Source organism: Formica exsecta, unplaced genomic scaffold (genome assembly GCF_003651465.1).
Source record: "Formica exsecta isolate Colony F162 unplaced genomic scaffold, ASM365146v1 scaffold72, whole genome shotgun sequence".
Lineage (NCBI taxonomy): Eukaryota > Metazoa > Arthropoda > Insecta > Hymenoptera > Formicidae > Formica > Formica exsecta.
Genome location: NW_021853485.1, coordinates 1,946,154 through 1,959,129, shown reverse-complemented (window position 1 = coordinate 1,959,129; position 12,976 = coordinate 1,946,154). Strand labels below are relative to the sequence as shown.

The 12,976-nt window shown below is 35.9% G+C and overlaps 1 protein-coding gene and 1 long non-coding RNA gene across 3 annotated transcripts in view; one reads left to right on the top strand and one right to left on the bottom strand.

Annotated features, from left to right (window-relative positions):
* LOC115243393 (innexin shaking-B) overlaps positions 1-12,694 on the top strand; it is a 22,835-nt gene extending 10,141 nt beyond the window's left edge. Inside the window, exons 1-5 of one of the 2 annotated variants that reach the window (XM_029820350.1) lie at positions 3,717-4,533; positions 8,372-8,591; positions 10,832-11,121; positions 11,380-11,633; positions 12,639-12,694. In XM_029820350.1, coding sequence (XP_029676210.1) covers positions 4,135-4,533; positions 8,372-8,591; positions 10,832-11,121; positions 11,380-11,628 — 1,158 coding nt within the window. In that variant the 5' untranslated portion in view covers positions 3,717-4,134 and the 3' untranslated portion in view covers positions 11,629-11,633; positions 12,639-12,694. Of the gene's footprint in view, positions 1-3,716; positions 4,534-8,371; positions 8,592-10,831; positions 11,122-11,379; positions 11,634-12,638 lie in introns of those variants that run through there. The other variant, XM_029820351.1, reaches the window with a different exon arrangement.
* LOC115243402 overlaps positions 1-12,737 on the bottom strand; it is a 63,139-nt gene extending 50,402 nt beyond the window's left edge. The window contains exon 1 of the long non-coding RNA XR_003885225.1: positions 12,613-12,737. This is a non-coding gene — a long non-coding RNA (uncharacterized LOC115243402). The remainder of the gene's footprint in view (positions 1-12,612) is intronic.
* Positions 12,738-12,976: the final 239 nt, after the last annotated feature.

The window sequence follows — 12,976 nt, the reverse complement described above, 5'->3', positions numbered from 1 at the left end:
TTATATAAATAAAATATTTTATATAATTAAAAAAGGATGACTGCTCTTACACACAACACAGGACGGAATATCTTATATTTAACACAAAAATCTTACTCAAAAATTTATATATTCATGTTTATCTTTTTTTATAATGTCAAATATAACTGTCTGATACCCAAGCCTGTTCCTTTCTTGAATATACGCGTCTGTCGATTAGACGAGCGAAACATCAAGCACCCACGTTTAACGTCAAATGTGCGGTTCGCATACGGCGCCATAAAATGGCACCCGGTGGTGCTTTTAGCGCTGCACTCATAAGCGCTTCCTACTCATTCGTCAATCATTTCGTTCAGCTCGAGCGACCTGCAATGTTATTTGCAACGGCTTACCGTCTAGTCCATTGCCAAGAAAGAAACCTTAAGTATAACAATACATTAAATTTAGTCATTGTGAGGGTCGTTTGTAATGTCGCCTTGACAGTATTCGATCAAAGACGCACTACCTTCACCCTTTTTACTCCCCTTTAAAAGAGCTAAACCGTACGACGGACGATCGATTTATACGATACCTGAAAGCTGATGAGCTTTACCGCGACGATGACATATGTAGAGTATTCTTAAACACGTGTGAAAAAGGGGAGATTATTCGGGAGATTATTCCTTGAATAATTTCTTGAAGAAAAGTTCATATCAATATCTTAAACGGCATAGTTTTCGAATTATAAAATGTTTCTTTTCAAGGTTAAAAAGATAAGATTTCAAAAAATATATTTTGATCAAAACAAAATTAAACAAAATTATAGAAATTGTTGGAAATCACCACCTCCAGCCATGATACACGAATCTGTTTTCTTTCTCATTGATTGGCGAATACGTTTAAAAATACCAGGTGTATTATAAATTGTTTCTCACGATATAACTATGCGATTCCTTCAATATTTTTGATCGGGGTGGTATAAACTAAGGATTTAAAATGATCCTAGAAGAAACAATTCAAAGAATTCAATTCTGAAGACCAAGAGTGAGGCAAGAAAAAAAAATAGGACTGCCTCAACTCAATATTTTTAAAATTTCAACACCCTGTATCTCGAAAATTAAGTCGTTAAGGATATATTGATGTATATAAACTTTTCTTCAAGAAATTATCCAAGAAATCATCCTCCAAAATTTTTCGCACATGTTTAGAAACACTCCGTAGAATGCGGAAATTACTTAGAAAATTATGTTTCGATATAATATATTTGCCGCGATATAATATATCGTCGCGCGGAGCTATAAATATTTTTTTTTTTACGCGAAATCGAGCGTTTAACACTTGCCGATGAATTCGGTCCGCGATGAAAGCAACGTGAGAACACGTTATAGGCAAAGTTCGGACGAAACGGGTTAATGGCGTGGCGCGCACCTGAAATAGCGGTCCATAGTATTTTTCCTTGTGTTCTCTCTCGCGTTTCTTTCATGCTACTCACATTGATGTCTCAAAATAAACTCAGTCCGACGACAGCCTACAAAACGTAAATTCTCTCGTATAACGAAGATTCTCTTTCTATTTCCTCGTCTCCCTTTGCGTTTACCGTGTGTTTTTTCACCCGGCGTCTCAAAGCAAACTGTATAGTTTAACAGAGAATAGTCGCCGCTTTTTTTTTTTTCACTGATGTGTACTCCCCTTTCTCCGATATATCCCCGCGGGCACTTCTATAATTATCGTTGAGCTAATTTCGCTGTCGGACAATGATTTTTGTTCACAGCTTGTATATATTTCGTATACATTTCTTTACCGCACTTTGTCGTTCGCGTAAATCATTTCAATTCTTCAGTAACCAAGCTTTTATTCGCGTTAAGAAAGATATGGAAAGAGAGAGAGAGAGAGAGTTCGCGCGTGAGTTATATATAATTATATAAGTTATAAAAAAATATAAAGCAGAAAAAGATATCAAATAAAATAAATTAAAAAATAAATAAAAAATACATACATAACAGAAAAAAAAAAACATAATCAATCGAAATTCTTTCAGATTCCTTGACTCGACAATCTCGTTAATGGCGAGAATTATTTTGGAACGCTCGTGCTAAAGGAGTCGACGAAAAGGCATTCCGGTTTTTAATTACAACACGAATATCTTATCTCGATCTTTTGTCGTCTTTTTATTACTTTCTATTTTTCCACCGTTCGGGTGAACGATGACAAGTGCGGTTTCGCAAGTGCACATTTCGGTTCATCGTAGTATGCTTTTACACATGATAATGGCGCGTTTAATTTCGTAGCCCTGGAACGTGTTACGCGCGCTCGTAACACGCGCGATTAAGTATATTTTCGATGATGGCGATCGTCGAACCGCCTTGTACTTCCCGTCCGCGATGCAATTAGAGCGATGAGCTTTACAGGGATCCGTTGCCCCCGCTTATCTGACAATGTAACCGCGTCATGTAACGTAATGAGGGAGAGTAAAAGAATTTTAGGGAATAGATTATAGCCGTTTATTATCTCACTTGAACCTCTTCTCTCTTGGATTTCAGGGATAAAAATAGATTTCTCCTCTTCAACACGTTATCGCGGAGATTTAATGATGCGTACGTGAAGTTTACAGTGTGTCTCGAATATTTTACGATCTACGATATTATATAAAAAAATATTTACGTTTTGGTAAGCATTAATATAACGCATCAGGATTTATTCATTTCTCTTTGATTTTGCAAATCGTCGTCGTTATGATATTATCGCGCTACGTAATTTTATTACGCACGACTGTAAATCTTACCAAATCTTGTTACGTGATATTGGACTTTATTAGCCTGTTGCAAACTTTAAAACAAAGTGAAGCTATTTATTGTTATAAACCGGAAATCTACGCGCGCAAACATTTGTACGCACTATACACGTATTAGATCACGGATAATAGATACACTTTAATCCATAATACACTTTAATGTCCTGTCAATCGGCCTCTGGCTGATCATGTTAACTCGACTCAATGCAGACACTTGCAAGATAATATAAGTTATATGTTTAGTATCGAGGTCAAGGGATGCCTCTCAAGTCCGGTCAGTCTTCTGACAGCTTGTATCCGAGCCTCACGCGCGTGTTTCTTTCCCGACTCCATTTATCGTCTTTAATTTTTCTTTCATAAGCGTCTACATTTTGTCAAAAGTCTTCAAGTTCTTAAAATATTATTCCGTGTTTAAAATAAAGTCGATAAGATTATGCATTATTTTATGACAAAGATAAAAAACAATCAATCGGATGTGTGTGTGTGTGTATATCTGAGAAATATAAACAGTAACTTTTAAAATTATTATAAACAAAATAATAAATAAATAGTGTTTATTCCAAGTGTATTTTTGTGTGATTGTGTTTGTAAAGAATCATCTGTTTGCGATCCATAAAGCATTTTTTAGAATGAAAGCTGCGGAGATGATTGTACCAATTTTTGTTTCGTCAATACAATTGTACGATAAAACTACAGAGAAAAGAGTAAATCAATATACTTTACAAATAAACGATCCTTAAAACTCTTCAAAGGAGATATAATATTATCAGATCAAACAGATCACAAAAAAAAATGAGAAAATATCTCGAAAAGAGATAACCGAAGGGAGAGAAACAAACCAACGAAAAGTTAAAAATCGATCAATAATATCGTGTGATTTTTATGTTGATTTATGTGCTTACCAAATGCATATATACACAATGTACACTTTTGTCTTCGGCCCATTCTCAAAACTCGCACGCAGGGCGCGAAGTGAACTACACGGGTGGTCCACTTTTACGACTGTAATTGCGCTCTTACAACGATTCATTCGTTATTCATTTCCGGCAATTTAGCTAAAACAATAATCACGCGATCTAGTTTTAGCTTAACAGTAAAATGAAGCGAAAGTGCGGATCCGATGAATCAGTTCGCAAGTAAAATTGTATGTTAATGTGTCTTGCCAAGAGTCGGATAAATTTGTACAAAAGAGAGAGAGAGATATTTCCATTCAAATATCCGGAAAATACGCGAGAAAATTCCAAAAGCGATTTTCCGTAAAAGCAAATTTATCTCCCTCTCGACGGTGGAAGAACTAAAGAGCAGGGATCACGAAAACGCGGAAAATCGTCTCGAATTGACTCGAAGGGCCCATTCTCGGATCTCTCTCTACCCAATTGTCGAATATGCCACTGATGCTCAAAATGATCGATCTATTCGGCTCGATTCGATCGCTCTTCAAGGTGCATAGAATCGCCGAGGATTCGATGATATTTCGGCTTCATTATCGCGCCACGGTGGCGGTACTTCTCGCCGGGTGTCTCACCCTCGCCTGCAAGAGTATCTCCGGCTCGCCAATTCATTGCGAAGCAAGCGGTTCCGTGGACAAGGCCGTGTTGGAGACCTTCTGCTGGCTTCATACCACGTATAGCATGGTGCGCGCGTTCAACTTGAGTATGGGCCAGGCCGTGCCTTATCCCGGAGTGTCGAACAGCAAGGGCGACGGGATGCACGGCCATGCGCCCCACCCGCTGGTCAAGCAGCACAAATACTATCAATGGGTTATCTTCCTCTTGCTACTGCAAGTAAGAAACGACGGTCTGTCTGTATCTCTCTCTTTTTTTTTCTCTTGGATTTCTCGTGTTGCGTCTCTATCGATTTTTTTCGAAACATTCTGTGTTCTCTGTGTTTCCATATTACTTCTTTTTTATGACATCTTATTTATCGTTATAATCAATTGGATTGGATTAAGGAATATTGGATAATTCAATTTTCTCGAGGAATGTTATTCTTTGTTTATTCTTATATGTAAGATATCACGATATCGATATTAATTAGTATTCAAGTTGAAGCTATCCATAAAAAAATGTTGAAATTATTTAAAATTAATAACGCGAGAGATCGTGCCGAGAAATGCTCGTAGCATTTGTATCTAAATTAAGATGGTCCAGAAATTGCGAGTCCAGACTCAATACAAGAACAATATACGGTCGGCGGCGAATGCGTGTATTCGTTTATCCGTGATTGATAATCCTTGTTCATAACGTCAATTCATAAATACAGGTTACAGATATATTTCTGCTTTTAAAATGTGTACGTACCTTTGATGCTATCTCTTCGATCGTACCTCCGCCTCCCATACCTCAAGTATTACTCGTCTTCGCGCACGTACAATATCGCCCTTTTCCTCGAGTCCTCTATTTATGCGTCCGAGGCTCGTACAACTCTCTCGTTCTTTGATTAATCGTGCATCCGCCTTTTATTTTGCGATTGATTACCGCGCATCCGGATATATTTTCTAGATACTGACAGCTTGACATACACAAAACGTCTATAATATTGCTAATACCTACATTTATGATAAGGCTATCTTTATTAAATAAAAGAGATTATAAAGTTTAATGGAATTGAAAATATACAGGATGGTCCCAGACGTTCCAGCCAGAGTTTGAGATTTTATAGGAAGTTTAATTCTGAATAAAAAATTTCCTATAAACACTGGTCGAAAAATACTTCCTTAATATAATAAAACCAATAAATTTCTTGGAACTACAATCATTTTGATCTCATTCGAAAGATAATTTAATTCTCTACAACTTTTGTTTCGGTACTTTTTGTTAAAAAACGCATACTTTCCCTGATATTTGTAAAAATGTATAAATTACCGTGATTTCAGAGGTTTTTGGTTGCTAACTTTTTAAGGAAGCATTTTTAGATCCATGTTTATAGGAAACTTTTTGTTCAGAATTAAATTTCCTATAAAATCTCAAAATCTGGCCGGAACGTTTGGGCCCATTCTGTATATAAAACGCAGAGAATTATCTTTTAATCAGAAAGACTTTATATATATCAATGATCTAAGCATTCTACGAGAATATTAGCTACAAAAAATAGATTTAAAGTATTTACATTTGACACACACACAACATCGAGAGAAAAATTAGTTGCCTTACACACATTACGCGCTTATTTTTAAGCGCGTTAAAAGTAGCTATAACACTTCTTTGTTCGCTTCGTTCTCCTTTCCTCGGAGGCTTGTAACTCTTTCGCCTTGTTTAGCTAAATTTACTCGGGGCTAACGTGACACATGGGCCGCTATGCATCGGCCGAGAATCATGTGGCGAGAGGCATGTATGCGATTCTTTCCTCTCAGAAATGGATATTACTCACGTTACATATAATATAATTATAGTAAGCGGTTGCGCTGGATTGCCGCATATCTCATAAATTTCTTCAGTTTTGTCTTATTATTATGAGTTATTGCGACTGAATAGTCGAGCTATGTATGTGTTAAGCTTTCAACAGTTGTAAAAGACGACTTTGAAAGATAGGCCTTAATAAACTTTACTATTATATTTTGCACAAGACTATATTAAAAAACAAGAATTATATTTCATGAAATCTAAGAAGATTTAGATTTAATATTTGTTTGTTTTTCTACGAATAAAGATTATATAATTTTGTGAAAATTCAAATTTCTAGAATTTAAGGCTTGATTTCATAGTTTTTAAAAATTTAATAAACTTTTAGAATTTAATAGACTTTAATATTATTTTCTTTTACGTATATATTATTTTAAAGAATAGATATCACATCGGTCTCTCTTTCTCATCAATGTGTTTAAACCTATTTACATATCTGAAGGAATATTTGTGAGCTTAGATATCGACAGCAAAATACAAATGCCCTTTTAGTAGGGCAGCCAATGTGGCCATATTCGATTCTGGTTGCCGAGGAAAGAGAGACGAGAAGAAAAACAAATCTATTTTTGGTCACACATTTTCCTTTTCTCTTTTACACGCGGACTCGCAGTTGCCTCGCGATAATGCTAAAAGCTGTGAATCGTCGTACAATCGGTTTGACATGCGCGTTTGTTTTACGTTTCTTCGTAATCTTGTCAAGAGCGAGGTCAGACCACCCATTCTGAATACCTACTCCTGTCGCTCTTGTGTAAACTACGTACGTTGAAATTATTAAACGAATTATGTTGCATGTTTATTACATTTTTATTTTATCTGTGGTTTTCAATTCCCTGGCACTTTTTAGTAGCCATAATTTTTTTCACGTATAATTACCTTCACACACACATACACACACACACATCTTTTATTTACAATATTTAAAAAATCAACGAAAAAGTTACTTTAAATAGTCAAATAATAAAATATTTTTTTGTATATTTCATGTAATTTCATTAAAAAATCTGATTAAATAATTGAATTCTTGATGCATTTAATATAAAAGGCGGAATCCAAAATTTTTGCGTTAATATGACAAAAAATTCATTATATATATATATATATAACATTTAAAAATAAACTGTAATTTTTCCCCATAATAAAATTATATCGTCATGTACACATTTGTGTCTCCAAGTTAAAACAATGTGTTGTTTCTCAGAAACAATGTAATTCGCGGCGACAAAGCGTATATTTCGAAACCCTATTAAAGCTCTGACATAGTTTAAACACGTATACCGCCTACTTTCATTAACAATCATCCCGAGCCTATGTCACCTTCCATAAATTGTAATTTAGTCAGAATTTTCTGAACAGTCGCCAACACGTCGTAAGAGGCAACGCGCGCATGTATCTATATTCGATCGCGTACTACGGCAAACACGACCTGCGGTCCCTGGCGATAAGCCAGAGAGAGCTTTATATACCGTGAGAAAGGGTTTAGCCCCACGTCATGATCTCGATAAGTGCATTGACATCGTTTCAGAAATTTTAATACGAGATAAGATTGCTCCGATTTCAATTAATTCGCATTATTCTTTCTAGCATGTCTATCAATATCTCTTCTTCTTTCCCGCGTTTTCTATCTTGAAATATTAATGATTGAGAAGAGAGATTATAGTAATAAAATATTATGATAACTATATATTATGATAAAAACTTGACAAAACAGAATTTAATTTTTATCTCTCGTAAGCAATTCGTACATGTCACATAATATCGAGATGTCAAGAAAGAATCCAGCAAAATGAAGTTATCGTAGTAATTAAAACAACCACAAATTAAATCTTGTTTTTAATTGGTTGGACTGCAATTAAGCCATGAGTAATGGCGTCCACTATGCAATTTCATGTAACATAAATAATCCTGATAAAAAGCAATATTTTCCGTCTTTTGAAAGGAGGTGACTGGCTGTCGATTTTTTTTCATTAAAAGTTCATAAATTAAAAGGAATTTTCTTTTTTTTTTCAAATATTGTTTTAATCAGCAATTATCGGCGCAAGACACAATAATGATAACTCATTTTGCGCGCTCTTTCGCATCGATTATGTAGTATATGTAAGTAGGTCCGCATAAAATAGAACTCTCTCTCTCTCTCTCTCTCTCTCTCTCTTTCTTTTTCTTTGTAATATATCAGCTATTGGTCGATTCGCCGGTATTTATTCACTCGGCACTTTGCTTGCAGGCGATCCTCTTTTATACTCCGCGTTGGCTCTGGAAGGGATGGGAGGGTGGTAAGATTCATGCCCTTATGATGGATCTCGACATCGGACTATGCTCCGAGGTGGAGAAAAAGCAAAAGAAGAAGATGCTGCTCGACTACCTTTGGGAGAACCTACGCTTTCACAATTGGTGGGCTTACAGATACTACCTATGCGAGGTCCTCGCGCTGCTGAACGTCATCGGTGAGTAGTTCGCTCTTCTTTTTTTTCGGTTCGCCGTGTGTCCTTCGTCAATGTTTGCGTTTCTCGTCATCGACAACATATGTCTGGTCGTGATGTCGTAACTCGAACGAATTCCGGTTTTCGCGAGTCCATTAGGCAGCGAATATATTTTTTTTTAACGCGCATTTTTCGTTTACGATCAATAAATATATGCGTTGAAAAATATATTTAAAATATTTCGTCGTTTCGCTATCGAAGATACATATGTACGATATATACGTACGCAGCTGAAATTAATTTGTTATTTTTTCTCGCTATATGTTGAAATATTTTAAATTAAAATTAAAAAAAAAATATTGTATATTTTTTCCTCTTGTTTTGCTGGCAATTTCAAGGAAAATAGTTAATGCGCATCGCGATTAAAATAGTTAAATGTATGCTGAGTTTTCTAATAAACGTGCAGATAAAAATTCTAATACTCTGTAATATATACAGTTTAAAGAGGAGAAGAGTCATTATTTATGTTAGGTTTCTGAGAAACATGTCATAGAAAAAAATCTTTTATAGATATATTATATACATGTGTCTGTGTCGTGTGTGTGAATGCGTTTATTTTTATTTAAATATTTTTTACTAAAGTACACGGAAAAAAATGCTGTTGCTTCAATTAAAGTCGATGTCACGGGCTGCCACAAACATATATAGTTCATTCAATGATATTTTTATTGGACCAAATATCTGGATTATTAAAACAACTGTCTGATGAATATCATTCAATCTGGATTATTAAAACAGCTACCTGATATTCATCAGATAGTTGTTTTAATAATCCAGATATTTGGTCCAATAAAAATATCATTGAATGAACTATATATGTTTGTGGCAGCCCGTGACGTCGACTTTAATTGAAGCAATAGCATTTTTTTCTGTGTATAATAAATCATATGTTATGTAAGTTACATTAATAAAAAATTATAGATAATTTTTAAATCTTTTACATAGATATTATATTTAAATAGGTATACATATAAAATAATTTATTCTGTGTGTTTTCGAACTATATTATACGAACTGAAACTGAACTCAAGAAATATTTACATTTATGAATCACGTTTTTAAACAATATTCATCTATGGTTTCTAAACCTTGTTTAAGTAATTATACCGTTATCTGAAAGCAACAGAAAAATTAAATTTCTGTGGAAATAAGCATTTAAATATATCACAAATTTTCCATCTTGCTCTATTGAATCTTATTCAATATTATTTAATAAAATATAATAGATTACGACACACAGTTTAGAGATGCATGAATTTAGCGAGCGATTTTTCTATTGGTTCACAAGAATATTGGAACGATTATGGTTGGCCATCGATCTGTGCAGACTCATTGATCGATAGTCAATACGCAATAGAATGATGTAATCATTTAATAGACACATCAAAAAAAGATAGCAAAGTTCAATGAACATGAGCTCTATGCTAGTTTATTTGCGTTAGTTTCTAACATATACGCATCAAGAAAAAGACAGACACCCGTGTAATGAGCGGCGGATGAATGAATCCAATTCACGATAAAAGTTGGCAACGATACAGCTGGCCAACTGTTTGCAAGCTTGACCGCCCGATTGACCATGCGATGGGCTCGTCAATTTTATGCAAAGTCTATTATATGTTCACGGATCAAACAGCGATAAGACTGTAATCAACGTAGACGAATATGAATGTATGATTGTTCACACGTGTGAATCAATAAAATATACAAGTTACAGAAACGCGTACAAATTAAATCTGAAATTATATGAATCCATACTTTTTAAGAAACAAATACGAAATATTCTAAAACAATTATGAATAATTTAATTATCCTAAATTTCAAGATCAGTGAGTTTTATTTATTAAGATTTAATATTTGTTTCAATAATATTAATAAAATAAATTTCTTGCATTTAATATTAATAGAAGCATCGATATATATTTTATCTACACTATAGTAAAAAAATATTTAAAGTAAAATTATTCAAACATGTATAACATACTGTAATGAGATTTTTAATGAGATATATTTTTCTCAGAAATCTAAAAGAAATAAGGGTTTCTTCTCTTTAAGCTGTATATAGAAGAAAAACGATCGATTATTTTAACTGGTTGCAAATTTTTGTATATCATAGGTAGATAGTTGTGTGTTTTATGAGCGTCAAATTTGCTCTTCAGGAGAAAGAGATGATGTAAAATTGTAAAGCAACGAGCACATTGTCGCAGGTCAGATGTTTCTGATGAATCGCTTCTTCGACGGCGCCTTCTTGACCTTCGGTATCGACGTACTCAAATTCCTCGAATCCGATCAAGAAGACCGAGTGGACCCGATGATTTACGTCTTTCCACGTATGACCAAATGCACTTTCTACAAGTACGGCGTCAGCGGGGAGGTGGAGAGGCACGACGCCGTTTGTATACTGCCTTTAAACGTCGTCAACGAGAAGATCTATGTTTTCCTCTGGTTCTGGTTCCTTTTCCTCGGCGTGCTCAGTTTCTTTACGGTTTTGTATAGGGTCAGTACGATCCCAAAGATTATCTTATTTTGCGAGTAATATATCTGTGATGTGGAAAAAGAAATACAATTGCTCGTGTATGTCATATTTAAGGAAACAACGTATTTCTTTAAATGCAAAAAAATATATAAAAATTTCTTATCTCTTTAAAAGATAATAAAATAATATATTTATTTTTATATTCTCGCAATTTAGAAGATTTTATCATTTAAAATGGAGTTTTCCTCTTTATTCTTAATATAATAATATTTGTCACAGATCCTAATAATATTTTCGCCGCGCACGAGGGTCTACCTGTTGCGAATGAGATTTCGTTTGGTACGGAGGGACGCCGTGGAGACCATAGTACGTCGCAGCAAGGTAGGCGATTGGTTTCTCCTCTACATGCTAGGCGAGAATTTGGACACCGTGATATACAGAGATGTGATGCACGATTTGGCGAACAAACTCGCCTCGAGGCATCAGCATGGCGTACCGGGAGTGAAGGGCGAGCTACAAGAAGCCTGATCGAGGTGAGCGTCTTCCCTTGTTCTCTTTCGCGTCCGCGTTCGCGTGGGTGTCCGTTGAATAACTTGCTCTTTATGACACTGGCATTCAGAAACGTATTGAATTCCTAAGCGAAGAATCTCGTCGGCGCGTATCGCCGATCGCCTACGTGATATATGCGCGCCAGATATACGTGCGCGTATCGTCGACACATTAAACGGATTTACTTCGATTAAACTGATATCAAACCGCAATGTTGTGACGTGATATACGCGAGATACGCGCCATGTATGTATATTCGGCCTGGCAAAGAAATGTTAATTTTACGCAAGAAATATAAATGTATCGTATGTGATATATGATGATACTTAGCAGAAATGCGAAAAAAAAACATGATCTTCTCTATAATCGCGTGGCTCTGGATCTCTGGAGAAATCGGATTTAAAGTAGTAATATATTTGCTTTACACACACATAAAGGTATAATTCCAAACGTGAAAAAATTTCGAAAAAATATAGAATGTACGCTTCTTTTGAAAAAAATCGATATTTTCAGTCACTCAAAATAGATGTATAAATTCCATTCGAAGTAATTCCGTCTTATTTAAAGTAGTAATATATTTGCTTTACACACACATAAAGGTATAATTCCAAACGTGAAAAAATTTCGAAAAAATAGAATCTACGTTTCTTTTGAAAAAAATCGATGTTTTCAGTCACTCAAGATAGATGTATAAATTCCATTCGAAGTAATTCCGTCTTGAAATCATCGGCGCATTACTTAACAATGCGCAAGCAAGTCTAAAACGATTTGCACAACCGCTTCGTAAAAGAACGATACGCGTCAAGTACAGGCTCACGCACACGGTATCACTTGTCATAACTAAACGGTTCAAAGAGAGAGAGAGAGAGAAGGAAAAAGAGAGAGACGCGTGTCCCGATGCGCGACGCGTCCATAGATCAATTGAGCATGTCCGATGCAATCTACGCATTCGCTTTAGCATACCATGAGTCGGACGATTATTGTTGCAGGTTGCCTCGGAGGGTCGGCACGCTCGATTCGCCGTCGCCGTCGTCGCGATCCTGTCCTCCTCGACCGTCCGCATCGCGCGATCCTCGACGCATCCGAGGGAGACGCAGGGCGCGCGATCGCAACCGGAGCCTGAAAGGACGACGACGGATCGTCGGGCCTTCCTCGAGGATCCGCGGCGGTGGATCCGGTCTCGCGAAGATGTCTCGCATCTATCCTTTCCGCCGGCTGTTGCTCATCGAACTCGAGGCGATGCGACAGCGATAGCGCCGGATGTCGGAGATGCCGTCTCTTTCCTTTCCCTTATCCCCTTCCCCCTCTTTTACTCCACCTCTTTATC